Consider the following 27,648-nt stretch of genomic DNA (forward strand, 5'->3'; position numbering starts at 1 on the left):
AACCTTTCAGTTTCAGTGGATGTGCCCTGCCAGGATACTGTTTACGCGTTTTCATTTTGAAGTGTCTTTATTACTGCTCCATTTACTTGCACACTGACATTTTTAAAGGCCAAAGCTAGTTTGCTAATATTTTCACATATAGGACTTATTATTATCTAAGATCCTACTTAAAAAAAAGTCAATGAAAAGATATTAAAAATAAGGTCTGAAATGTTTCCTTGTGTTATTCTGAGTTTTTTTGTTTAACAGTGAGATATTTTTAAGGATTTAAGATGAAAATTGTGTCTAAAATGGTAGAGAAAATATCAAATACTAGTTACATATCATACAACAGAACATAACATGTAACATGATAATTGTACTGTTTTATTTATGCAGTGATGGAAATCTTCTATCATCTATCAATACTTTCCACCTTTATTGGTCCATACCTTCTGTTTGGGAGGGATAGCCAATCAGAAGACTTAAAGACAGAGGAATTAAATAAAAGCTGTTTTAGCAACAAAGACCAATGTATGAGCTACAAAAGAATGATATATATAACAGTGAATCATCTAATGTCACTCTGGTGGAGTGCACGAAAAAAAAAAATGGAGCTGGAAATGAATATAATAGGTCCATTTTTAAATTTTAGCTCAGCACAATTACTCTAGGTTTGGGCAGTCACGTTACTCAAATATCTCCGTGGCATTTAATCATCAAATCTTGCCCTGAGGGTTCTCCATATAGTCGTTTGCTTAATCTTTTAATTTGACAGATTTCAGACATCATCTTAAGACTCTTTTTTTCATTATTCTCAGCAGAGACCACAGCAGTGTGAACTATTACTGAGAAAACGTATGCTGTGGGTTGTGAAAGAATATTTATGTATATGCTAAATCTTTAAACATGGGAAACGCGAGCTTTATCCGCAAAAACTTTACGTTTTCTCCCACCTCTCTATTGCGCGCTTCCGTGTATGCTGCAGCATCTCTCCCAAACGTCTCCTTGTTCGCTCACGTTTCCAAAACAGACAGCAAGTTATTAATTTTTGCCGTTATCAGTGTGTAGCTCGCTGTAATTGAAAAGCTGTGTACTGTATGTGACAGCATTATGTGGTTGCCAGTCTGCTCGCTCTGTGACAGCATTATAAAACCCATCACATTTCTGTGTAATGAAACATGCCACGGCATGCTGCAGGCTATGGGCTCTTCCTGTGTGACATCTACACTATAGACGCTTTGAGAAGAGCCTCTGTGTGTGTTTAAAGAGTGATAAAGCAGGAAGATTCTGGTGCGGCTAATTGGCTGGCACGCCTTTAAAGACACAAAATGAACGCGGCGAAGAATTTTTGTTTGAAAAAATACGTGAACTTTCTGATTGGGACACATTAGCTGCTCTTTGAAGCTGCTAACACATTCAGAGGTACAATGCTGGTAATGTTTAGCACTAAATGTGGAGAATATATATATATATATATATATATATATATATATATATATATATATATATATATATGTATATATATGTATATATATATATATATATATACATATATATATATGTATATATATATATGTATATATATATATATGTATATATATATATGTATATATATATATATATATATATATATATGTATATATATATATATATATATAAAAATGACATATTGACTTTGAGCATTGGTTCTCTCCAGCCTTGAGTCACCTCGGGGAGATCAGCTGTCTCTCTGTTAAAGAAGCCTTTTAAATTTTCATCTAAAGCTTCTCACATTCTTAAAAAAAAAGAAGGGCGGGGGCTTAAATGTTTTAGATTCTTGGATTTCAAAGATCTGCGCGGGTTTTGAATTAGCAGATGACAGTACGAGAGGAAAGAAGCTGATCGAGATGGTTCATTTGCCATGACTAAACTGCAAATTGTGTTCCATCTGCGACGACGCTGCGATACTACAGCGATTCCAGACAACGAAAGGAAGCTTTCTGGCTTTTGTTTATACTGCATACACCAAACCTCCTTATGGTGACATAATTAAGCAGATCACATGCTGATTTGGATGAGTTATTACTCCTATCCCTCCTGTGACACGATTACTTCAAAAACGCATCGCAGCTCAGGGCCAGTGATGTCGAAATCCTTCCCAAGTCACATCCTCAGTGGCTCAAAGTGAAATGTTTCCACGGTTAATCTGAGTTTAGATTGGAGGCTTCAGGTAATCAATGCTGGTCTCACCTTGTCTCCAAGCGACAGATGTGCACCGGGCCTGTTTGCTGATAAATAAAGACGTCATTCTGTCTGTCACACTTTCCCTGTTCCTGCTCTCACTCCTGACTTCTTGATACTCTCTTTGAACAAACACACACACACACACACACACACACACACACACACACACACACACACACACACACACACACACACACACACACACACACTCACCGTGTTTCTGTCCTATCTCCAACAGAACAGGCTCTCCCAGCTCGATGGTAAAGGTCTTGTTCTTCTCATACTCTTCATCATCAATGATTTTCACCTCGATGATCTTCCTGTTTGTTAGAAGAGGAGAGAGACGACGAGGCTCAGTGTGTGCAGTCCAGATAATTACCTTTTTTGGTTGTTCTCCATCATAGTAAGAGCTTGTTCATGGCAAAGGACCAGTCTATTAAAACTCTCCCCGTGACAGGTTGTAATCGGACACGAGGTCATTTCTGCTGCCCCTACACTGAAAAACACTGACATAAGTAATCATTATACTACCTAACTTGAAGTAACAGTTATAATAAACACACCCAAAAAAGGAAAAATAATTAGATTTGATCCCCTTGTGATTTCTCTCAGAGAAAAGGATGACGAGTCTGAGCAAAACTGAAGGCTGAAGCCCAGATTGGCAGTACTCGGGGGAACGGCGTGTGAGGGTGCTAGCTACCTCCCAGGCTTGACAACTGACAGTGATGCTATGAACACCACAACTACTGGGGAAACATTTTCAATCAGGAGCGCCCTGGGGAGCAACTAAAATGCAGTGCAGAGAGTTTTGAGGTGATGTGTAAATTGGAGCGGAAAAAAGGTGTGGAGATTTTCAAAAATAGCTATTGGAGCACTTCTTAGTACTGCTTGTGTTGCAAAAGACAGATTATTGATATATTTAAATAATGATTTTATTGTCTTCATAAAGAAAAGAATCTTTGAAAACCATAAAAACGAATAATTTGTGTCTAAAACTGCAGACATTAAGGTGTCAGTGCAGGGAGGCTGTAAATGTGACGGGAGTTTAACAGGACAGACTGAAAGCTGTGATTGCTTTGCATGTGGAGTTTCAATGTAAACCAACAATAATTAAACCATTCTTTGTATGTGGCAAATCTATTGAATCAATTTTTCCCCACTTTAAACATCTGCAATTTTTTTTAACCTCACAAAGTGTGTGCGTTCATATTTACTGGCTTGTTATTTCCTTCAGTTTCCACTCAGTGCATAGCTTCTGTCTTTCTGCGTGTTACATTTACCAGCTGGTTTCGCATGTTTAACCGGCTTCATATCTACGTTTCTTTGTGTGAAGCACAAAAACCCAGACCAGAGCTACTTCTTAGCAATTGAGGACTTTTAGGAGGAGACTAGGTTAGTTGGATCTTGTGCCATGATGATTGAAAGCCATGGCATTCGCAAGGCCTCTGTGTCGGGCTCCTCAGACAGCTAACGACCCCCGGTTCCTGCCAGGATTGGTCTGGTAAATGCTAGATTACTCGTGAGAAAACTTTTATGCTTGGGATTTCAAATCCCGAGGACTGGATTCACTCTGCGTGACTCAGATGTGGCTGAATGCTGGAGCGTTCAGCTGTGTGTTAACACAAAGTCCAGGTGTCATTCTCAGCAAATTCACCCCAAGATCAGACCATGTAATGTACATAGAAACCACAAAGAGCCAAGAGTTGGAGCTCAGAGAGTACGGACTTCAGTTAACATTTAATGAAACGTTAAATCTTAAAGGTCTTGACGGTACAATCAGAAAAGGAGTAGAGCTTGTTTTGAAGGAGAAAGCCTCTTCTTTCTAAAAGAACACGGCAAAGTTGCATCAACAAAAACCACAATATGTCTGGAACAATCCTTTGGAAAGACAAGAACAATGTAGAGATGTTTGCCTGTAAAGCACGCTGAAGCATCTGGAGAAAAGCAAACTCAGCATATCATCAAAAGCACCACATATCGACTGCCAACCACGGGGGTGGAGGGTGATGATTTGGGGTTATTTTGCAGTCACGGGGCCTGGGCAGCTTGCAGCTATTGAGTCAACCATGAACACCTCTGCATATGAAAGTAGTCAAATGTATGGCCATCTGTCTGACAGCTAAAGCTTGTCTGAAACAGGGTCATGCAGCAGTGATCCCAAGCACAGCAGCAAATCTACAACATAACGCCTGAAAAAGAAAACAACTGAGGTGTTGCAATGGCCCAGTCAAGGTCCAAACTCAACTAGATTCTAACAATCCCACATACAAAGACAATATGCACTGCAAGCACCTTCAATCAAGGCTATTCCCTCTAATTTGGGTGTTCTATCGAAGATGTTAATTTCCTATGTCTGCCTTTGCTTTGCACCACGGTACTGCTGCTGATTCTGAATGGTGGGATGATATTTACTCATCACTACCAAACACATCTGTGCGTTTAGATTCTGTGGAAGATGAGGTCAAAGCCTATACACTAAACTGCTCGATGTAAATAAACATTTCAAACAGAACTGTCTGGCTGAACCAAACTTAGTTCGTTATATTTGGCGGTATGGCTCAGTTCTGGGAAGTCCCCACACTTCCAAGCGCATACGTGGAAAGCATAAGCCAGGGAGAGCAGTTAAAGCTACAGCAATGCCACATAGAGATGTAAGTCACAGCTGATTATTATTTTAAGACCATAAAATATAAAACTGGTTAAATATAACAAAGCCAAGAAAGGAAGATTTTATCAGAGAGGACAAAGCTTCAGCAAATTATACTTCCAATTACTTTAAATGGAGAGATTAAATGTTTCACTAAAGTCATTACATGCAGCGTTTATCCTCACTTTAAAAGGAGAACTACTTCTATAGCTTATAAAGTATTTCTCTGTTTAATTGTTATTTGTGCGTGTCGTGCAGCAGCTTTGATGCTTCTAAGGAAATTTCATCAGGTTTGGTATCTTTCTGGCCCGTTTCATCTTCATCACCACGATCCATCTGCGTCTACCAAGCGGAGAGGAAGAAAGAGCGTTCACTTCCACCTGGTTGTGTAATCGCACGTTTCGCTGTGAGCCATGTTGACTATAATGCGGAAAATAGGCTTTGCTTCAGCAGAAAGAGGAAGCGAGAGGGAGAAATGGGCGGGGAGACGTATATGGAGGGTGGAGGAAGGGCAGCGAGGGAAAGAGAAAGCGACGGAGGGGAAGAGACGTGGAAGTCCATTTTTATCGTTGGCGAGCTGTCAAGGCAACAGTGGATGTAACTTGATTGATTTGGTATTTCCAGCGTCACATCAGCGTGAGTGGCCAACTCCCAGCCAGTGATGGAGAAGAAATTAAAATGTTGTTTAATCAGATGTGAAACAAAAGGAGATAAAAAACATCCTATATTTAGGAGGACTACAGGGAACTGAAATTACGCTCGTTATATCCACAGACTGTAAATAAAAAATGGTGGTGCTTTTAATGCTGTATATTTAGGCAAGTTTACTTGGGAATCTGTGGCGACTGACTTGCTTTTGGAGCCAGCCATCAGTGGCCATTAGAGAAACTGCATTTATGTCTTCTTCTTGCTTTATTATGTAGCTACTTTCATGCCACAAGGTGTCGCCACAGCGGGTAGCTCCACATGTCAGTCTTAGCATCCTGACGCATCCTCAAAGGGGATTTGTGTCTTTAGCTGGAACATTTGATATTGTTCAAATGATTTCACAAATGAAATTGTAATGCTGAGTTATGTAAAAGATTACACAGACATCGTTAAACCTTTTCCTCTGAACTGGGATTTTTTTTTTTTTGTAGCTTAGCATTTGTTACGCAGCACGTTTGTCAAACTTCTGATTATCTAGAAACTACAAAAACTGGAAGAAAATCATAAAGTTTGAAAATAATTATCGTAGTATGAACTCTAATGCTCTCTGGTCACCATGGTAATGCCTAAATATTTCTTGAAAAAAAAAAAAAGACGCACAACTACAACACAGGAAAAGACCCAGGGAAACCGAGTTAACGATAAAAACCCTGAAAAAAATAAATTTCACACCCGAGCTGGTACCGGTCCGTGGCCCTGGGGTTGGGGACCGCTGCTCTACTATTAAATTCAATGCTTTAAAACCCAACACTTTGACTTAAAGTGAGCTTCTGGCAGCGGCGCTATATTCTACTTTTAGTGGAGATATCATCTGAATTTCAGGAGCGGGGCGTCTCCTCCATCACCCCCCTCCGGCCTCAGGCTATAAAAGCCCCCTTTCACCTATACCTGCTGTTCTCATTTTCATGCCCCACCCTTCCCCCCCATTTTCCCTCTCTTTTCTCTTCCTTTCCTTCATTCACTTCTCGTTAGGAGCAGTCGCAGTCCCCTTTGAGGCCTTCCCCAAACCGCAGCACCAGCTCACACTTCCCCAGACATCATGCCTCGTCCCTGTACCAAAGACGCCTCGTCCCAGTGGCCCCCAGGATTACAGGCCCGTGGCACTGACCTCCCACATCATGAAGACCCTGGAAAGGCTCATCCTGGACCAGCTGCGACCCATAGTAAGACCACATCTGGATCCCCTTCAGTTCGCTTATCAGCCTCGTCTCGGAACAGAGGACGCCATCATCTACCTGCTCAATCGTGTCTACACCCATCTGGACCAGCCGGCGAGCACTGTGAGGGTCATGTTTTTTGACTTTTCCAGTGCTTTCAACACCATCAGGCCGACCCTCCTGGGTGATAAGTTAGCAGCGATGCAGGTGGATGCTTCTCTGGTGTCCTGGATTGTTGATTACCTGACAGGAAGACCACAATATGTACGTCTCCCACAGTGTGTGTCTGACAAGGTGATTAGCAACACAGGGGCACCACAGGGGACTGTCCTCTCCCCCTTCCTCTTCACCCTCTACACCACAGACTTCAGCCACTGCACAGAGACCTGCCATCTTCAGAAGTTTTCTGATGACTCTGCGGTGGTTGGATGCATCAGCAGGGATGATGAGACAGAGTACCGGGCTGTGGTCGACTCCTTTGTCACGTGGTGTGAGCAGAATCATCTGCAGCTCAACGTGGCAAAGACCAAGGAACTGATCGTGGACTTCAGGAAGACCAGGAAACACTTGACCCCTGTTTCAATCCAGGGGGTCAGTGTTGACATTGTGGAGGACTATAAATACCTTGGAGTACACATTGACAATAAACTGGACTGGGCTAAAAACACCACAGCACTTTACAGGAAGGGCCAGAGTCGTCTCTATTTTTTTAGGCGACTGAGGTCCTTCAACATCTGCCAGAAAATGCTGAGGATTTTCTATGAGTCTGTGGTGGCCAGTGCGATCCTCTATGCTGTTGCATGCTGGGGGAGCAGGCTGAGGGTCGCAGATGCCAACAGACTTAATAAACTGATCCGTAAGGCCAGCAATGTTGTGGGGATGGAGCTGGACTCCCTCAAGGTGGTGTCGGAGAGGCGGATGCTGTCCAAGATAAAGACAATGTTGGATAACACCTCCCACCCACTCCATGACATGCTGGTCAGTCACAGGAGCTCGTTCAGTGAGAGACTGAGATTACCGAAAAGCACCACTGAACGACACAGGAAATCATTCCTGCCTGTGGCCATCTCCCTGTACAACGCATCCACTTAACACACTGTTTGCTGCTACAGCTACATATGTTTCTTTTCCAAATATTTATTTATAAGTGACTTATGTATGTATGTATGTATATATATGTATATATTGTACTATTCTTAGTTAGCGTATTGTCTGTCTTGTCTTAATGTTGGTTTAAAATGGAGCACTGTAACAAAAAATAATTTCCCCCAGGGATCAATAAAGTATTCTGATTCTGATTCTGATTCTGATTCTCATGCCTCATCGCCCATCGTTACAGAGGATGTGGTCCCAGCTAGTTATTAGCTCTAATTTAACATCAGCTGCTAAAATGTGAACATCCATCTGAAACCAAGAACTCAACGTTCTAAACACACACAAAAAGACAATTAAAAGGTAAATTAAAAAGGCACAATCGCAGTAAACTCCAATGTGACCACATAGAAGGAAGAACGAGAGTAGCAACAATAAATAAGCACAAACTGACAGTGACATGGGCGAGGGAAGACAGAGGTAAGTGGATAGAGAAGTAATGAAATGCAAAGCAGGCAAACAGAGAGGAGGAGGAAGTGAAAGAGGAGAGATAGGGATGGGATGAAGAAAAAGGAGGTGACAGAGAGGAAAAAGGCTGGAAGATGAATATGAGTAATACATAGAGTCTACTGAGATATGAGGGGTTACAGCTAAATACACACAGAGTTCATTCAGTGTTACAAGACAACCAGGACAGAGAACCATGACCATAAAATGCCCTTTGCTGAATTGAAGAATGAGGCACTGTGTCTACGTTCATAGATAAACAACAGAACTTGATGCATAACTCTAACCCCAGCCATTCAGGTGATGTCATTTTTATTTTAGATAAAATAAAACATTTGTTTTGGTAATCAGGAAACAAAGAAGATCATAAGTCTAAATGACATGTCTGTTTTGCTTTTCTCAAAACATAGCGTTACTGTAACGGATTACAGGTGGGAGCTGAGGCTCAGAGGTGATGCACATCTCCTCTCCTCATTGCACAGCCTCATGTCCACTCTACAGTGACTAAGGCCTCCTGCAGGAGTGTCCACTCCCTCCCAGACACCTAGTGATGATGTGAGCCAAAATGATGATGAGAGTCAGTTTAGGAGGAAACGTCTGAGTGGAAATACTGAAGTCTTCCAGAAGTCTTTCCCCTAGATCACAGATGAGATTTATTGATGATTTCTATAAAGTAGCAGAAAGTGCATCTCTAATCCTTAGCGACAGTCTGACAGGCTACCAGTGGAGACAGTGGCGACCAAAGGCTTGTCTTCAACGATCATGGGACACATCTCAAAGCAGGACTTCAGATCCTTAAATCCCCCCACCTTCTGTTTGGAGACTTTTAAAGCAGAAGTGATCACAGGCAGGGCTTTAGTGAAAGGATTCACCATTCTGTGTCCTGCTTTTGCTTTTTAACAAGCCAGAGATACAAACTTCTACAAACCACAGTAACAAAAGAACCAGGCTTTTTTTAAAAAAAAAAGGGATTGTTCTTTAAACCTCTTGCTGAACTTGTGAATCACTCAAAGTCGTACTATTTGAGGCTGTGCCTGGCAGGGCAGAGGTCCTGATGGAGGACTTTAAAGTTGTCCTTCTGGCCTGCAGCATCATAGGCACGGAGATAATACCACCTCAAGCCTTGTTTGAGCCTCGTGGGCAGCTCAGCGCTCAGCCCAAATGAGAAGAAACTAAGCTGGAAAAAGGGAGCTCACAAAGCTGGAGCTGTGTCTGCAGGAGGAATGAGGAGGTGAAAATGAAGAAATCAACACTGACATCATTGTAACTTGTCCACTGATTTCATCCCCTGGGAACCACTGTCCAGACTACTTCCTAGGGGATGTGCCACAAGCGGCCTTATAACGCTATAGATTTAAGGTAAACGTTGATGGACTGATTCTTATAGCACTTTTCTTCTCTCCCGGAGCACTCAAACCACTTCATACAACATGCCTCGTTCATCCATTCACACCAACTTATACAAGCACTTTTTTCTATGCTTAAGTGCTTTCTATCTAACATTCACAAACATTCATACTCTGATGGATGTATTGGAGAGCGACCTGGGGTTAGTATCTTGCCCGATAGTATTTGGCATGCAGACTGGAGCAGCCAGGGATCAAACCACCAACATCCACGACCTGCTCTACATATATACTTTTGCTTCTGCTTCTATAGATCTTTTTTTTATTGCCAAACAGGCTTCGGGTGCAGGGAGAAAAGGATACGATCTGAAGAAGTTAAGGCTCCAGCAGCGCTTATTTATAAAAAAAATAATGCTATTATCTATTTAACAAAAATGAACTCAAAATGCAAGAACAGTGCATAAAAACACGTCCTAATGTCCTAAATTTGTGATATTCTTCCTTTTTACACATTTTTTAAATCTTTCCCTTCCGTCTCGCCTTCTGTTTCTACCTTGTTACTTTTTGACACCTGCTCCCCAGAAAGTTCCTCTGTCAGAGCGGAGCCTCAACCGCTCTGTCAACGGACTGACACAAAAATCAGACACATACCAGGTTCACTGAGCACACAACTTGCACTGCCAGAAATAGAGACTTTTAGAAGGACAGAGTGAAAAAAAGGTCAACAAAAGGTGTTGTTGATTGAAAAACCCCAGACAGAACCGAGTGAGCTGTAAATCGATTTAATGGGTAAGTTTTATACCGTTGCAGCGTGCCTGCGTGTTTGTGCGTGGCTCTAAAGTTCTTACAGGAGCGACGGTCCGAGTTTGGTTTGATTAGTTAAGCCCTCACTGCATTACTTAATGGACAAAACCTCTGTTTATATCTTTGTCTCCATCACTTTCCATTTTCTCCTACCTCCATTCCTGCTTTTCTTTTTATGTGTGTGTTGTGTGCATGAGTGCTGTTTCAGGCACTGAAAGACAGTCCACCATATTTTTATAGAAAGAGCATCGTAGAGAACCGCAGCAGCTAACAATTCATTTTCTTAAGTGATTCTGATTTATATACACACGCCAGTTTTACTATTGTGCCTTCTGGTGGAACCACTAAATCTCTTATTCATGTATGCACTCGCTCAGAGACAGGATTGCAACTATGCAAACTCATGACGGTAAAATATTTTAGTTTAAAGGGTAAAACTTGGAAAAGGGAAGCCGAAGTCTGGCTGTGAAAATAAAACAAGAACAAAGACGAGGAGCGAAGACGGGGGGCGTATATCTTGAGCAGACCTTTAGATGGCTGCCAGGATGGTAATGGACATAACAACAAGTAACAGGATTACAAAAATTTGATTATAGTCCAAAAGGGAGAATAGCACTCTGCTACAGATTTTGATAGTTTACCGAGAGTGACCCAGCGTATCTATCTCAGATATGGTACACTGACTGTGCCACAGATAAAGCAACTGAAAGCTGGGAAGGTAAAGCACTCGGCACACTATCCATTTCTGTATTGATGAGGAAAGAAGCCAAGATCTCATTTAGTTACTTCCTGCGCCTTGTTCTGGGTTAAATAATAAGCAAATTTCAAAACAAGTGTAAATGCACCGAAAAGAATTTGAAAGAGACTGAAACGCAGTCCAGTCGGACAGGTCAGTGAGAACAGTTAGGCTTCGAGCTCATTGCTCCCTGCAAATATGATGCACAGAAAGTGGAGAGTGATGAGTAATTATCCCATGAGAGCCGACAGGTGGATGCTCGGGTAGTGGAGGGGACGAAACAGCTGCAGGGCAGCGGCAGCACTGACATGTCAGTTGGGAAACTTCTAGCTTAAGTAGACTGCAACATTTGGAGGGTGTGATTGGCAAATTACTGTACTGCAAGTTTCACTTCATTTGCTAAAGCTAGCATTAGCTAGATATTTTAAAAGAATTACGAGCTTTTTATGAGCTGCTAAAAAGTCCTGCAGCTTGTCTGTTGGTAAACAATATCAGCTGGATTAGGATTGTTGCTAATTCTGCTCTTAGCATGCAGGACATGACTCATCTCGACTGCACACTAGTCTTTCCTGCTTTAGCTTACATTTACCCCGTCAAGGTGGCGCGCAGCTAAGTCTGCAGCCTGTCTCTAACCCTAGCTCCACTAGCAGCATCTCGTGTTAGCCTATTTCCCTAGACAACAAACACAACGGTCTTGCAGTTTCTTAAACAAGGATGAATGCCCTTCCTCTGCTTATTCAGCCCCGAATGCTGATGCTTTCACCATCTACACGTGTCCACGTCAGGCTGTTCTTCTACCAGAATACTCCTACATACTATGAAAGGTTAACGCAAAACATGCTTGATAGCAGCTGAAAGATGACAGCTGAGGAGAGGGGGCAGCGATCCGCCTTTTACAGACTCCGGGCTTTGCTCTGTTTAAGTTTACATCTAAGCAGTATTTCAATCTGGATCCAAACTGCTGAGTGCACATGCATGACACCGTCTGGATTTCTTAGCTTGAAAGGAAACCTCTTTCTTTACCCTCACACAATGAGGGAAGCTGACGTTGTACAGTAATCCTGTAAGCTAAAAGCTCAAAGCACTTGATTTCACAGTTCGATGTCACAGTCATCTCAGGCACACGGCTGTTCAAACCTTCTGTTTGTGACCAGCATCCAATCAGATGAAAGCTAGCTTAAACGGAGAGAACCAAAAAAGCTTGTTTCAGACCACTGATTGCGCCAAGACCCATTATAAGTAAATAAGCAAGTTTTGAACTGTGACTCATGCAAAGGCACTCTGGTAGAGTCAAAGAATAAAAGCATGGAGATGAGCACAATAGGTCCCCTTTAAATAACAAATAACACAGGCTGTTTGTTGAATACAATGCTATGAAAATCCAACTAAAATTCCCAATTCGTCATTGAAATCCTACATTTTTGACTGTCGGAATGCCAGAAACGACTTTATGAATGAATACAGAGTAAAAACTGCTAACGCTGCAATCAAGGAGGATTTTTCCTTTTCAAAGATAGTAGAAAGATGCAAAAAGACATCACTGAAGAGCTGATCAAATGATATGAATGGTTCTGAATATCACTCATACACCCACACATGCTTCTACATGAGCAGGTAGGCTGAGAGAAGTCCTTCGTTTAGCTCTTCTCGTCTGCGTGGAAGCAACACAAACAAAGCAATTTGAGTGAGGCCAGCAGAGAGAGGGTGAGATAAAAAGCTCTTTAGGGGAGAGATATCACCCCTCTTAATGATATCACGGAACGCATAATGAGGAAATGCAAAATACACATACGCATACTGACTGGTCTCTGGCTGTGGTGAGTAATAAAGTTTTATCTCTGGTGTGTATGTGGGAAGATGGAAAGGTGCAGGGGATGAACTCAGGGTGAGAGAGAGGGGTACGGGGAGGAGGGGGAGAAGAGGTAAGAGAAGCAGGACATTAAAATGAGGAGGAGGATGAGGAAGGGACACAGACGAGGGTATGAAGTGAGGCTAAAAAAAGGGAGCTAAGAATGAAAAGCCGAAACAGATGAGAGCGAATTACAAAAAGGTTTCCCCAGCTTCTCACACAGGAAATTTAATGCGATTCTGGCACAAGTGACCCACTAACGATTCAAAAATATATGGATGATCGTTTTATCTCCAGACAGATGCGCTCTCGATACGAAGTCATCTGTGTGTTTCTGCACAAAAGGTGCATGAAAAAAATAGGTTTTTACTTCCAAGTCCTCAATATTTCATATGTTAAGACTCCACTAAACTCCAAATAAAATTGTCATTTGTATACTTTAGCAAAGTTGCTAAACCTGCAGTCAAATGAAGCTTTGGAAATCCTGTCACGCAGCATTCAGGGTACTTTAGTGACTAATCTGCTATAGTTGTAGGCACAGCTGGTGTTTGTTTTCATGGGGCAGCTGCCGCAGCTGCTACTTTCGGGTACACTGCTTGGTAACGCGATGGTACAAAAATGATGGTGGATAGCAAGAAAGGCTCAAAGTTAATAAGGCAAGACCTGGAGGACAACTCGCAAAAATAGGGGATGAAATCTTATAGGTGGAACCAAAGAAAGAAACTTGAAGTATCACATCAAATCCAGGGTTTAGGGGGAGACACACACATATGCACACACACAGATCACAGATGCTCTATTGGATTGCAATCTGGTGCCATTTGAGTACAGTGTCATTATTCAACAAAGTAATTTGATTTGTGCTTTGTGACTTGGTGCGTCACATGTTAGCAGCAGTAGCTGTGGTGCTCAGGTTCTAGGTTCTAGGTTCTTTATTATTTGTCACATGCATAGTTATACAAGTATAACACACAGTGAAATGTAGCCTGACACGCTCCTCGACATGTGCAAAAGTAGGGGTGCAATGATACACAAAATTCACGGTTTGGTTCGGTTAGATACTTTGGTGTCACGGTTCGATATTTTTTCGATACAAAAATGTTCATGCCTTTTTAATTTGTCATTTATTAAAATTCTAAATATATATTTTAACTCAAAAGTACAGTTTTTAAATGTAATGTTGCTGAAACAACAAAATAAAATAAAAAATCTATCTGATTGAAGAATCACTCATCTTTGGAAAAGAGATTTTATTACAGAGAGTTGTCTCTTTCCAACATAAAAGCTATACTATACGCTTCTTCTGGGCTATATTCTCAGCAGCATATTAAACATATCAGGTCCCCATAAGGAGAATCATGTGCTAACGGCTGTCTAAATGACTCGGGTAAAGTTTGTAGCATGCATGCTTGTTGTTTTTGTCTGCTTCCACTCGTCTTTGCACTAGGATGATGTCGGCGTAAATGTGCAGTCATATTCGTTGTGTTCCCACTAGTGCTGTCAGCGTTAATCTCGTTAAAATTACATTAACGCCATAATGCGGAAAATCTCCGTTAACGAGCTACCGCGGATCACCCTGTGCGTGGCCGGACGGAGTCAACACGTTAACGAGCAAACTGCGCTAACGCACTAGTTCCCACCAATGTAACTGAGCATTGCGTGGCACATCCGACATACTGTTTTACTTTTGCCCATGACGCGCTTACCGTCAGGGTCATGTTTCACATGAAAACCAAGATAGTTCCAAACGCCAGATCTGAATGAGGGGGGGGAGGTTCAATTTGCCATGTTGCAACAAGCTTAGCTTCTGTCTTGCTAGCTTGCACTGTGCTCAGTGGATCTGCGCTCGACAGTGCAGCCTAGGCAGAGTAGTCGAACGCAGATCCACTGATTTCATGCCATTTATGCCAAAATCTGACCCTATTGCCCAAATGTCACAGTAGAAATCGAGGGGTGTTCAGACTGGACTATGTTTGTCCAACTAGAGAACAGACTCCAATTTTCCTAAAGCACTGTTAACATTGAAATGCTGGCAGCAGCTGGTTACAAAACTGTGTACCGTATTTATGGGACCATAAGGCACACGGTGTGTGTGTGTGTAAAATCCTAACCTCGTTATATTGTGTAAAATTAAGCTCACAAATCACATCACCTCCCTCACACATGCACACACAAATCCTGCAAGATGCACCATAATCCAGAGGAGCTACTTCTTTCTCCTGCTCCACGAGGAACAGAAGAAAAAAAACAGGATGAAGGAAAAGGATGGAAGAGAAGGGATGAGGAAAACTACACAGGAATGTCAAGAGTATTAAATAAAAGACAGAATGAAAGAAACGTCTGACGTGAAGAGCGATCCGATTATGGAAGGAGGGAAAAGGGGGAAAGAAAGAGAAATCAGAGGATGGAAAATTAGTTCCGGGGGGATGATGGGAAGAATGAGGAGGAAAAAAAGACAAGGGAGTAAAAATCTGATCAGACATGTTGCCTGTGTTAGGTTTGCAAATCGAAAGCAAGTAGAACAGAAATGAGGCGACACACATGTGCGACATGCAGACACGTGAAAGTGACAAAGTGAACATCGCACATTCTGCACACTTGCACGCAAACACTTTCATTTCTCTCCTGATCATCATCCGCCCTCGCAGCTTCCCCCTCGCTCCTGCTCCCTCCTCCACAATCCTATCGTTACATTTGCATGAATGAGGACTGGGACTGCTGTGAAATAAAGCGTATGACATGTGACCGTCCATGGGATTGGTGCTGCGGGGACGCAGTGTGCACATGTATGTGTTGCTTCTGTTCCAGATATGGAAAATATATTCCTCTGTTGTGATCATAAAAGCTGCTCGTCTCTGCGGCTCTGTGTCCTAATTGGGATTGTTGCGTTACCCCACTCCAATATCTCTTTCTACCTCTGCTGCGTGTGATGTGCTACTTGGAGATGGTCTCATGAGGGCAAGACTGACTTTACCAGGAAAAATGTTAAAGGAAATAAGCACAATGACAAAAAAAAATGAGTGAATGAGAGTGAATTGGTTTTTATTCGGCATGGAGAGTCAAGTCTGAGGGCTTAGCGTAGCTCAGCCTCATGATGTCGATGACAGACGAAAGACAGACCCACACGCTTGCCTTTTTTAGATGGCAGTTAGCCCCTTTTTGTGTAATTTGAAAGTGCGAATAGAGTAGAGCAGAATCCCCGAGTGGCACTATGAAAGGGTTTTGGGTACAGAGGAACAACGACACACGGTGTGCCTCCAAAGGGAATCGCACAACCTCATGAGAGCGTGTGAGTCTCTGAGTTAGCTGACAAGTTTTCTAATGTGGTTCGTTTAGCTTGGGTCAGAGGTTTGACCAAACACTTTGACTTTATGTAACAGCTTATATAACAGCTGACAGCCATTTTTGCTGTGAAGGAGCCGTGGCTGCGGCTACAGTTCAGCCCTAGAAAACGGCAGCCTACACCGTGGAAACTGTGATAAACAGCCGGGCAGTGCTCACCTGTACAGAAACGACAGTTTATTAGTATTATCATACCTTGAGGCGACTTTTGTTGTGATTTGGCGCTATATAAATAAAATAAAATTGAAATTGAATCATACTGCAGCAACTCATTTTGTCCTTCAGGCAGGCAAATGAAACATGCACCTTGCAGATTTTAACAACTTCGCAAATCAAATGCAAAACAATTTCCCGAAAATATCCACAAATATTGATGAATCCACACTGTGGAGCACGAGTCTGCTGGTACTGCTGGTGAAACTGTGCTGTCCTTAAGGACAAACTCATGTTGCCTGGTGGGAGGCAACCTGTCTCAAAACAATTGAGGCCTACCTGCAATCACTCTCAGGCAGATTTGCGAATGCTTGCAAATAACTGTCGTCTAATTCATAAACCAGCAAGTTGCAATCAGTCTAAGTTAGCCTGCGATGATGAGCTCAACCCATCTGTGCTGTGTAGTCTTTGGGAAAGGGGGCTTGATTGGTTCCCAATTAGTTGTGTTCTGGTATATTCCTATACAGATGCAAGGTTAGGTTGCAATTAAATCACTGTCCTGCAGCAACTACGTCACTGTTTGTGGATGAATTTTGGTTCTAGATGTTCTAGAGCAGGGGTGTCGAACTCCAGGCCTCGAGGGCCGGTGTCCTGCAGGTTTTAGACATCATCCTGGGTCAACACACTTGAATCAAATGATTAGTTCATTACCAGGCTTCTGGAGAACTTCAAGACATGTTGAGAAGGTAATTTAGCCATTTAAATCAGCTGTGATGGATCAAGGACACATCTAAAACCTGCAGGATTCCAGCCCTCGAGGCCTGGAGTTCGACACCTGTGTTCTAGAGGTTCCAGCTGAAATGGCTGAATTTGTGACGTTTGCTGATTCATGGCTGTATTATCACAAACAGTTTTCAAAGTTGACCCAGTTCAATTGCAAAATGACAGCAGTTCGACTGCCACTTCACAGGCGACAAGATCACAAGCTCATTGCACTCATTGGTTGCAATATTTTAGTTAATGCTGCAGTCTCCAACCACTGTTTTTCCCCACTGTGACTGTAGCATTACACACCATCTCAGACTCTTTAACTTAACAGCTTGAAGCTCTCATTAAGGTTAACTGTCAGAAGGTTTGCCATGGCGATGACCAACTTACATACAGCAGCAGCCCACCTGACTTTGTTTCTTCATGTTTTCAAATGTTGTGGCTGCCAGTTCCCACTCACCCCCTACTGTAAATGCTTTCAGCAGCTTTCAATTATACATTTGCATCAGTTCTTTTTCCTTTGATGCACGGAGGGAGGAATGGATGGAAATGAAGCTGGAGGAAAAGATTTTGAAACAAAGAATATGGAATTACAACACACAGAAATAAAGAAACAAGCAAATAAATCGAAGAATGAAGGATGGAGCAGTCAATGGGGACTAACAGATGGAGAGATTAAAGCCAAACACAAAGATTCAGCGTGCAAAATCCAGGGCGGAAAAAAAGAAGCCCTCAAAGCTCCACAGAGACGGAGAAGAAGAGTAAAAAATGAGGCCGATAAACCGGAACGACGCAACTTTATTGCAACTTCTATTTATCCATTCTCCATCTTTGTCACGGGCGGAAAACATCCTGAAATACAAGTAGTGTTGAAGACAAGCAAAGAGAGATAAATAGGCAACAGCCACTTTTCCACGTCTGACGTCATTCTGATCTTTTACCCCCTCCCGCCTCTTCCACTCTTTTCTCATCTGTTCTCATGTATGATTTAACGCTGCTCATCATATATTAATGATCTGGTCAAGTAAACGGCTGTCTTGAAGCAAGAATGTCACAACACGAGGGCAAAATCTACCTAACAGCCTTCCACTGTCGGTGTTGAGATTGGATTAACTTTAGCCAATTCTTCTTGTTTTTCCCCCGTAAGCATCACTGGGGTTATTAAACTCTTCCTATTCTCAACATTCTCTGATAGGCTCATTACCATTCTTAGTTTTAATTAAAAATGCAAACCTATTTTTTAATAGCTGCACAGTTTCATCAAATCCAAATAGTCTTTGAGTCTTATATAACCAAAAAATTATTATACCACATTTGGTTGCTTTGGAAGGTTTGTAATCCTCATTGCAGTCAATATCTATTACTTAATGAAGCATGACCCATCTTAAGGCTGTCACCAAGGTGATTAACATTGTGCTTTATTACAGTGGTCTCCAACCTTTGTTGCGTCACAGACCGACAATATTTTCACGGACTGGCCTTTAAGTTGTTGCGGATAAATACAACAAAATAAAACCAGTACCAGTTTAAAAAAAAAAAAAGATTTAGTCATAACACACGGGAAAAGACACGGGGAAACTGAGTTAACGATGAAAACGATAAAAAAAACCAAAACAGATTTAAACCCTGAAAACCATAAATTTCACACCCGAGCCTCAAGTCTCGCGGACCAGTACCAAACGACTCACGGACTGGTACAGGTCCGTGGCTCGGGAGTTGGGGATCGCTGCTTTATTACACTGCAATTGACAATGTTCAAATATGATTTGCTGGTACTGAATACATGTCCAGTGATAAAACAATGTGACATTATACCTAGGCTCTTTTGTTTGAATCATATAGCAGCGCTCCAGCTTTAAACTTCAGGTAAACATGCAAACATAACCACTTGTGCTAAAGTAGTTAGCATTACACATCGAATGACAGCTGTAGGAGAAAAAACTGAGCACATGTGTGCGGGGTGGCTGTTGCTCAGGTGGTAGATCGGGTCACCTACTCACCGGAAGGTTGGTGGTTCGATCCCAAGCTCCTTCAATCTACATGCCAAATATCCTTGGGCAAGATCTTAACCTGTTGCCCTCCAATGCATCCATCGGAGTGTGAATGCGAGTGAATGTTAGATAGAAGCAACCTTAGATAAAGTGATTGGGTGAATGCACAAGTTGTATAAAGCGCTTTGAGTGCTCAGTGAGAGTAGAAAAGCGCTATATAAGAACCAGTCCATTGACATGTGGAAAAACAGCTGACCCCCACCAAAAAAAAAACATATTTAAAACAAATGAGCGAAATAAAATAAGCTCATGCACGGCTGTATCTTGGCACCGTGTTGCTTTGAATTGAATGCTAATATTTTGTGCAAAACTCCTGAAAAAAGCCCGTATATGTAAAGCCAAAGGTTTAAATAATATACTCTTGGATTTGTGTGCTATCACAGAGAAAGAATATCCAGGAGATGTGTTTCCTGCTGTAAACACAGAAGCCCCGCCCACCTGCTGTTCGGTCCTTCTGTTATTGAGGGTCAGCCAATCAGAAGAAAGTTGGCTTAGAGCAAGAGGAAGTAAAACTGGATGTTTCAGCCAGAGGTTGAACTGATGGGGCTGCACTACATGATACATTTTTTAGAATTGTTAACATTCCGAAGCCACTCTAGTAGAATCCAAGATTAAAAATATGAAAATATGGATAATGCAACACTCTATAATCAGTACTTTATTAGAAGTAGATGCTTTGTGGGCATATGGTCAAACATTAAGTTAATAATGCAGTTTTTACCTCTTGTTGGCACTATAACAGCAAAAGTCAAGGGAATAAACAAGTCAGCAGGACTCATCACATTCAGCATCATTTACAAAACAGACTTCAGTTGTGATACTAAACAATCAACAATCAACTGACTATGCCAAGTAGTCTTCAGAAAATCTCACTTTGTGTTTCTCTAAGCAACGTCTAGACTTGATATAATGAAATTTCCTGTTGTTTATCTCAGAATATTGTGGTTTAGGACAAAGGTGTCCTCAGTTTGCAGTGAACTTCACATCATTCCTTGCTGATATTTACAAGTTGAGTCTTTGGCTTTGTCTAACCATGATTTAGTTCACTGAAATAAAAATGTTTAATCTTTCTTCCAGAATGTTTGCTCTGCACTCTCTTCAGGTCCACAGCTAACTCTGTCTAAATGTCTTTTTTGTACTGGTAATGTATAAAGGAGGATCAGCGAGGCAGACACCAACAATCTGATGAGGTTTGAAATTTACTGCTTTTAGACGCGTAAGTCCAAATGGGATTCTCCAAATCTACTTAAGCAAGGATGCTTATACTTGGCATTTTTTATGAATCGAAAGTAAACGTGTGTATTAATATTAAGACTAAAAGAAGACAAGTATTTTATTGTAAATTAGCCCCTTGAAAAAACTGATTATGTTGTAACATTGAGCAAGTAGGGGACGGTAGGGACGGTGAATACCAAGAGGTGTGTCCCAATTCATAGGCAGCATCCTTCGGAGGCTGCATTTGAAGGCCGATTATGTCACAACCATGCGACGAAGGCTGTCCCAATTCAAAGGCTGCTTCAAATGCGGCCAACAAATGCGTCCTTCATTTCCCCGAATTTGAAGGATGGGTTGGGTGTATCCTTCGTGGCCCAACCTATCCAAGAATTCATAGCCAATTCCAGTTTCCAACAATAGCGCCAGCTACTTAGTTTCAATGTTACTCTTTCTGGGTCACAAAATACACTTTTTAACCTATTTTCGGGCGAGAATGTAGCTGTGTAAACTTCAAATATGTGCTCGGTCCATCAAAACATCATATATTTGCAAAAGTTAAAAGACATTTTCGGAGACGTCTGTTACCCACCAGCTCAAAGCTGACCGGGAGGTCGAGGCTCAGTAGAACAGGCGAGAACACCGAACTCCCCCCGTGGTCTTTCGCTACACAGGTTAAACATGATTCACAAGTCCCTTAGATAACTTAAATGTTATTTTTTGGCTGTTTTATTTGTTCGTGAGTAAAACGGTTTGGCTGAGATTAAAGTTATAATTTTCACACAGCCGAATAAACATCTAACAGAAAACTGATTAAACAAAAGTGTGAGATGTTCGAGAATTTACTCCAATGTCCTGTTATATATTAGCGAGCAAGAAGCAGACGGCTGAATTTATTAAACTCCACCGGGACAGCTGGTGAGACAAATCTGAAGGCTAGACCATCCCATTTCACAGCCTTCTCGGTCTTCAGAGGACGCGGCCTATGAATTGGGACATACCTAAGAACAGCCTTGTCATACCTGCAGAGATCTGTTGCTGAGACAGTTCAGTTGTGACCCAAGTGATTGGTTGATAGCCCGATACCTTCCCGATACCTTCCCGATACCTTCCTGGCCTGGGAACCTTTAAGGTGGCGTAAGTGAGATATTGCATTCATAATTACATGCTGATATACACAATATGTGGTTTTTTATGTGGTGTCATAGGTCACCTGTCCACATTGCCCAGAATTTAAAAAAGTTCAGCGGGCTTGGAAAATGTTTTTTTCTCAGTGCATGGAAAAAGGCTGTAATTAAGAAAATGACATTTCTGAGTGAGTGGCGTGAATATAGACGATCTCCTGCCTTGCTTGAGTAATGACACCTTTGGTTGATTGACTGGCATTAGCAGCTCAAGGTGAGGGCTTTTAAGCAGTGGGATATATATATCACCATGCCAACCACTGCCAGGGCTGTGTGCGGCAGCTCGCCAAAATCTCTCTCACTCTCTCCGTCTCTTTCGGTCTCTGCCCCTGGCACATGAAAATCTACCACTTGTCTCTTTTTCTCCCTTCAGTCTTCTTCATTTACTCCTCCTCTTTCCGTCTGCCCTCTTGCACTCCTCCCATCACCACCCGGGGTGCCGACAGTTGGTCTTACCAAATGTGAGCCGTTCTCCAAATCCTCTTCTCCTTTTCGGCCCTATTTGTTTTATTCATCTCCCTCTAGCCATCATTTGCTCCCCTTCTCTCTCTCTCTACCTCCACCTGCCCTTTCCTCTCCCTCTTGTCTTTTATTCCCAGCGATTCATCTATCTTCTTCCCTCCACCGACTCTGCCTCTGTCTGTCCTTTTTCCTTGCCCTTCCCTCCATCCGTTCATCTTCCTCCCTCTCTTTCCATTTACTGCCTGCCCCTGAAACCTATTTATCTTCCTCTGACATCTCCACCACTCTCTTTCTCTCTGCCCCCTTCATCAGTCTATCCTTCTTCTTCTACCTATCACTCACAATACCTGCACAAGTGTGTTTATAACCTGGAGGTCTCAAGAGGTTTTTATCATTGTCCATCAGGTGAAATGAGAGTAAGGAAAGTGAATGAGCTGCACAGGATATCTCCGGGCATCGTGATGCTGTCACATGTATGAATTCTAAAAGCCGGTGATGTCAGTGAGCATACAACTCTCCAGCTGCTGTATTTAACAATGCAATAACTGATCACGTCAGCCTGATCAGAGGGATGAAACACTGCAATTCATACTTGAATAGGAAGAAAAAAATGCACTAAATTATTATTAAATTTAGGAACGATGTGTGTCATTGAAAGCCGTGACATCAGGGTCGCTGAAATGAGCTGAAATGGGGATTTATTGATCTGCTTTGCTTGTCCTGCTTGTGGTAAAGAGCAATTCGACTATATCAAGCACCAGGCAGTCACATTATGTTCCAGCTCAGCTGCCAGCCGATCAAATCACATTATGAACGTGTGCAGGGCTGTCTTTTGACATGGAAATTAAGAAGCTCATCGTTATGGTGAGTAATCACCACGATGTATTTGAACAAAGTTAGTTGGGCAGCTACCTCATCCTAAAAGAAGTCATGAGGTATTGGCTGCAAACTAATGAGGGTAAAATGCACTATGAGCACATAAGCTAAACAATTATACTCCTTTTGAATTGATCTCTTGTGGCTACCTATACAGTTGCAGTACCTTCATTGCTGGCTCCAAAGAGCTCCTCACAGCGCACTCTTGAACATATCTCTGCTTTTTTCAGTTGTTTATTGGATCAACAGATCTCTCTCCAGTTTACCCTTCACCTGCAACTCTACCTGCTACTCATGTATATACACTGACCATGAAGACTGAAAGCCTTCTCCACACTAAGCTTTACTGGCAATGCATTTATTCCATAGTGAAGAAATCAATAATCACAAGCCATAAAGCACACTACCAAGTGCTTGTGAAAACAGCGAGTGTTTGTGCATGATCTATGTGAGTCTAGTTCCAGTCCACTCTGTGCTGACATTTTAAAAGCACTGTTCAGTCTTTCTTAAACTTTTTTTTTCTCTAGCAAAACAAACTGCTTAAACGTTCCCCCGCTATTAATGCACAGACAAAATAACAGAGAAGGAGGAGTAGGCACAAAGGAGGACGATGATGATGCAGGATTATAGACGGCAAACGCTGGAGCACTGAGAAGAACCACTACGGCAAAAGGGATACACTGTATCATTCTCTAAAATGAAGAGACAGACAAAGAAGAATAAAAGTGAGGTGATGACAGGCACAAGAGTTCGATCGAGAATTAGTGGAGGACAAAAAAGAAATCGAAAGATTAATAAAAAGGCAGATGAGAGATAGACGCATGGATGTTGAGATCAGGGCAGAAAAACAGGACAGAGAAGAAGAGAGCAGGGCAAAAACTGAAGGGAAAGTAAGTAGAGAGGGAAAGATAAGGGACAAATGGGGAGGGGGGAGGGCAGCAGGATGAAACAGATAATGTGGTAAATAGAGTCAGATGGAGAGAAGAAAAAGAACTGGAAAGGAGAGTGAGTGCTTATGTGAGTCACATCATCTCCACAAGCTATCAGTGATTTTAATGACTCTGACATCAGTGTGTGTGTGTGTGTGTATGAGTGTGTATCATACTAGATTACCCTGAGGTAATGCAGTCAGGAACTGGCTCATCACTCTTCTACAATAGCGTACATTCATCATGTCAGAGTGAGGTTTCTCAAGCACTGGACTGAGACCCAAAACAGGTTGCAAGTTTCACCGGTGGGTTCCCACTAGATTGATGCAAGAGGATATGAATTGATATCCTTTGTGAGTGTGAAACTGATAAACTTCAAAGCAAAAAACAGCTGGTAAAATCTGAACAGAAACTAATTTTTATTGCTTACCAATGACTCAAAGATCAGTGAACAACAGTAAAGCTATTGTTCTTATGAACTTTTATTGTTCTATGTACTTATAAACTCTACTCTGTAAATGTTCTGCCTGAATAGATAAAGGGGACTGCAGGCTATTGTTTTGATGAAACTACACAATTACCAACCAAGCTAGCAAGCTAGTTAGCAAACAGACTGCAAACGTGTTAGCCTAGATAGCTTCTTTGTCTTTGAATAAAAAAACAACCAATCTGCAACAGAATCCGACACTCTTTTTAAAAAAATATATACAAGTGTTAAAAAGTGTAAAGATTCTTTCAAAATTAGTTAAATGCACAAATGAGCCAATAATAACATTGAAATTAGCAAAATACGGGTTTTGTATGAGTTTAGTAGTAAGACAGCTAACATGCTAACTGACAAAGAAAGTAATCTAGCAATAAAATCATATTGATCAAATTATGTAAAATTCTGATGAAAAAATTAAAATAGAAAGAATCTAAGAGAGTTATTGTGACTACTATCGACTGCTCGATGGCTAGCATGTTAGCTGTTAGCTATGTTAGCTAACCAACTACAAATGATTTTAAACTACTAGATATAAAAGTGATGGCTTTTATTGGATTATTGGATTCACATAATGTGATTTTTCAGAGTCAAAATTAATCTTTTAAATCATCATAAATAAATAAAAAACTGAATACTGTTATTATCATCACCTACAAACATCTCCTTCCATGGAAAAATGTCCCACCTGCAACTGACCCAGTTTATTGTTTTATTTAAACACTTATCAACTGATTGCACCTGATTGCTAACACAGCTGCAATCAGAATATGTCTCCTATTTACATTAAAATCTGCCTGGTTTTCTAGTTTGGTAATTCCAGCCAAGCTGCAGAAACAGAAGCCTTGCAGTCTGAGGCTGCTGTTACGATTTCACTTGATTTCATTAGTTTGTTACTGCCATCGGAGCTAAAGGTCACCGCTCTGGCAGAATTTAACAATCCCCTCCAACAAATCAGAGGGCAAACAGTTAGTTAGTATGAGGCAATGGCTGCAGTATAACTGCAAGATGACTGAAGTGAAAACAGAAAAAAGGGAGATAAACTTTGCTATTGTTACTTTTCTCAACAGAACAAGTTCCTCTGGGTTTTGCGAAGCTATGATGGGATGTTTTATTTTTTTATACTTTTACACTTTATAGATCAAACTATTAAATGACAGAAAATTATCATTATTTATCATTGCTGGTAGATTTACCAGTAAAAATGTTACATTTAAATGACAGAACAGTAGCAGATGACAGAAATAGATGAGTATTTAAAAATATATTTATATAGATATAAATATATATATAGATAGATATATAAGATGGCATAGAAAAGAGTGCTTTGGTTGAGCATCTTGGCAGTTACATGTTGGTGTTTTAGATCCAACTGAGGACACTGCACTCTCATATGGTAGCAGCTTCTCAACTTCAAACTAGTCCACCCTAAGGCACACCCTGCTTTATTTTCTATTTTACTCTAAATGGGACAATGACTTATCAAATGAACATCATGCTATAATAGTATTATAATATGGCTTAACAATAGCTAAATGGCAAACTTACCAAGAAAGTGTTTAAATGAAGCGAGGAGTAGGTTAAAAATAGACTTAAAGTTGGACTTTGGTACATAAGAAGTTGCTCTCTGATGGCCCTTAGAGAAACGCGGGGTGAGAATGCAGTGGTGGTTTCCTGAGTTTATGAAAAAGTGAGAGAAGTGGTGTAAATCATAAGCTCATATTTCCTTCTTTTGAACACCAAAGTCCATGAAGCAAACACCAAAACTGCAACATGAAGCAATGATTTTAGTCAGCCTGCTGAGAAAGAGTCTAAAAGCTCTAAGGAAACCCACAGTCAAAATAAAGAACTGGAAAAGTGGCACTCCAGCTGACCCAACCCATGTAACTCTACCTTGGCCTTTTAATAAACCGAACTGTGTGAGTCCTTTAGTGTGGTTTCAGCATGGCAGGGTGGAGACCGGTGGAACTGGGTGGGGGGGGGGGGCTGTGCGGTTGTGGAGCAGAGACTACAGGGGGGTACGGTGGATACAAAAGGGCAGGGACCAGCAGCCCTCTGCAAGAACTCTTGGTAGGTCTCAGAGCCATGATTACAGGGTGTGCACAGTCCACAGGGGTTTGATGACAGGGATTCATTGGCAAGAGTCAGCGTGTGCGTGTGCTTGTACTCTGTGTGTATGTGGGTACATAACTCAGACTGTAGAGTGTGTTTGTGTGTGAGTGTGTGCATACTTGGCAATGAAAATTGCTGGAACTGCAGGGCTAAAAAAACAACCACAGGGGAGCATGTAGGGCGATGCAGTACAAAGACAGAGACACACAGAGCGCGAGTGGCAGCAGAAACAGGGAGTGACGGGGATTCTAGATGGCAGAACAGAAAGAGAGATTTAAGGAAAGGAGGAAGACACAACGACAGCGACGGAGAAGCACACATCCAGAAAAAGACGGAAGCAGCAGGCTCAGCATTTCAAAGCTGTTCTAACTGAAGGCTGATTTGGATTCTAGCAACACAACATCATGTTTCTGATATGATGTGAAATCTCTCCAACTTCGGTGGTCAGGTCACTGGCTTCGTCTCACACCCCACAAATCAACAGAATTTCTGTTTTGCTGCTTAAACAGCAGCACCGCAAGAGGAAGAGGCAGAGGAAGGGAGGGCAAGAGGAGCCAGAGGCAGGGATTACAAATGGGGAAAATTTGTGTTTAGAGAAAGCCCGGGGTGCTCTTTGGTTATGTGTGTGCGGCACTGCAAGTTGAATAACTGTAGTAGGGAGAAAAATGTCAATAGGCAAACAACAGATGGTGGCTGCCACATCAATTTTGATACACAGCTGAAACGTAAGACGCTCGGGCCCGCACACACGAAGAGAAACGGATGCACATGCACAATGAGGCGAACAGAAGGCTTCTACCGTTGTAAAAGATGTTGACTTAAGCTACTTACTCTGACTGCTCTGGCATTAAAGGAGATGAAGAAAAGTAGGGGGATAGAAGAGGGAGAAAAGAGTCAAAAGGCACGGAGAAGGAGGAGAAACAAGAAGAGGTGAGAGAGGAGAGGAAAAGGGAGGATAAAAGCTCGCATCCTCTCTATCCTCCCTCTTCCGCTCCTCTCTGTCTTTATTTTTGCTCTCCGACTC

General features: G+C 41.8%; 1 protein-coding gene across 5 annotated transcripts in view; it reads right to left on the reverse strand.

The window, feature by feature from the left end:
* The window catches only part of slc8a4b (solute carrier family 8 member 4b), a 126,227-nt gene that overhangs the window by 17,253 nt on the left and 81,326 nt on the right, over positions 1–27,648 (reverse strand). For all 5 annotated transcript variants that reach the window (XM_076881896.1, XM_076881894.1, XM_076881898.1 and 2 more), the window contains one exon: positions 2,419–2,525. In XM_076881896.1, coding sequence (XP_076738011.1) covers positions 2,419–2,525 — 107 coding nt within the window. The remainder of the gene's footprint in view (positions 1–2,418; positions 2,526–27,648) is intronic.

This window comes from Maylandia zebra, linkage group LG3, assembly GCF_041146795.1.
Source record: "Maylandia zebra isolate NMK-2024a linkage group LG3, Mzebra_GT3a, whole genome shotgun sequence".
NCBI classification, from domain to species: Eukaryota; Metazoa; Chordata; class Actinopteri; order Cichliformes; family Cichlidae; genus Maylandia; species Maylandia zebra.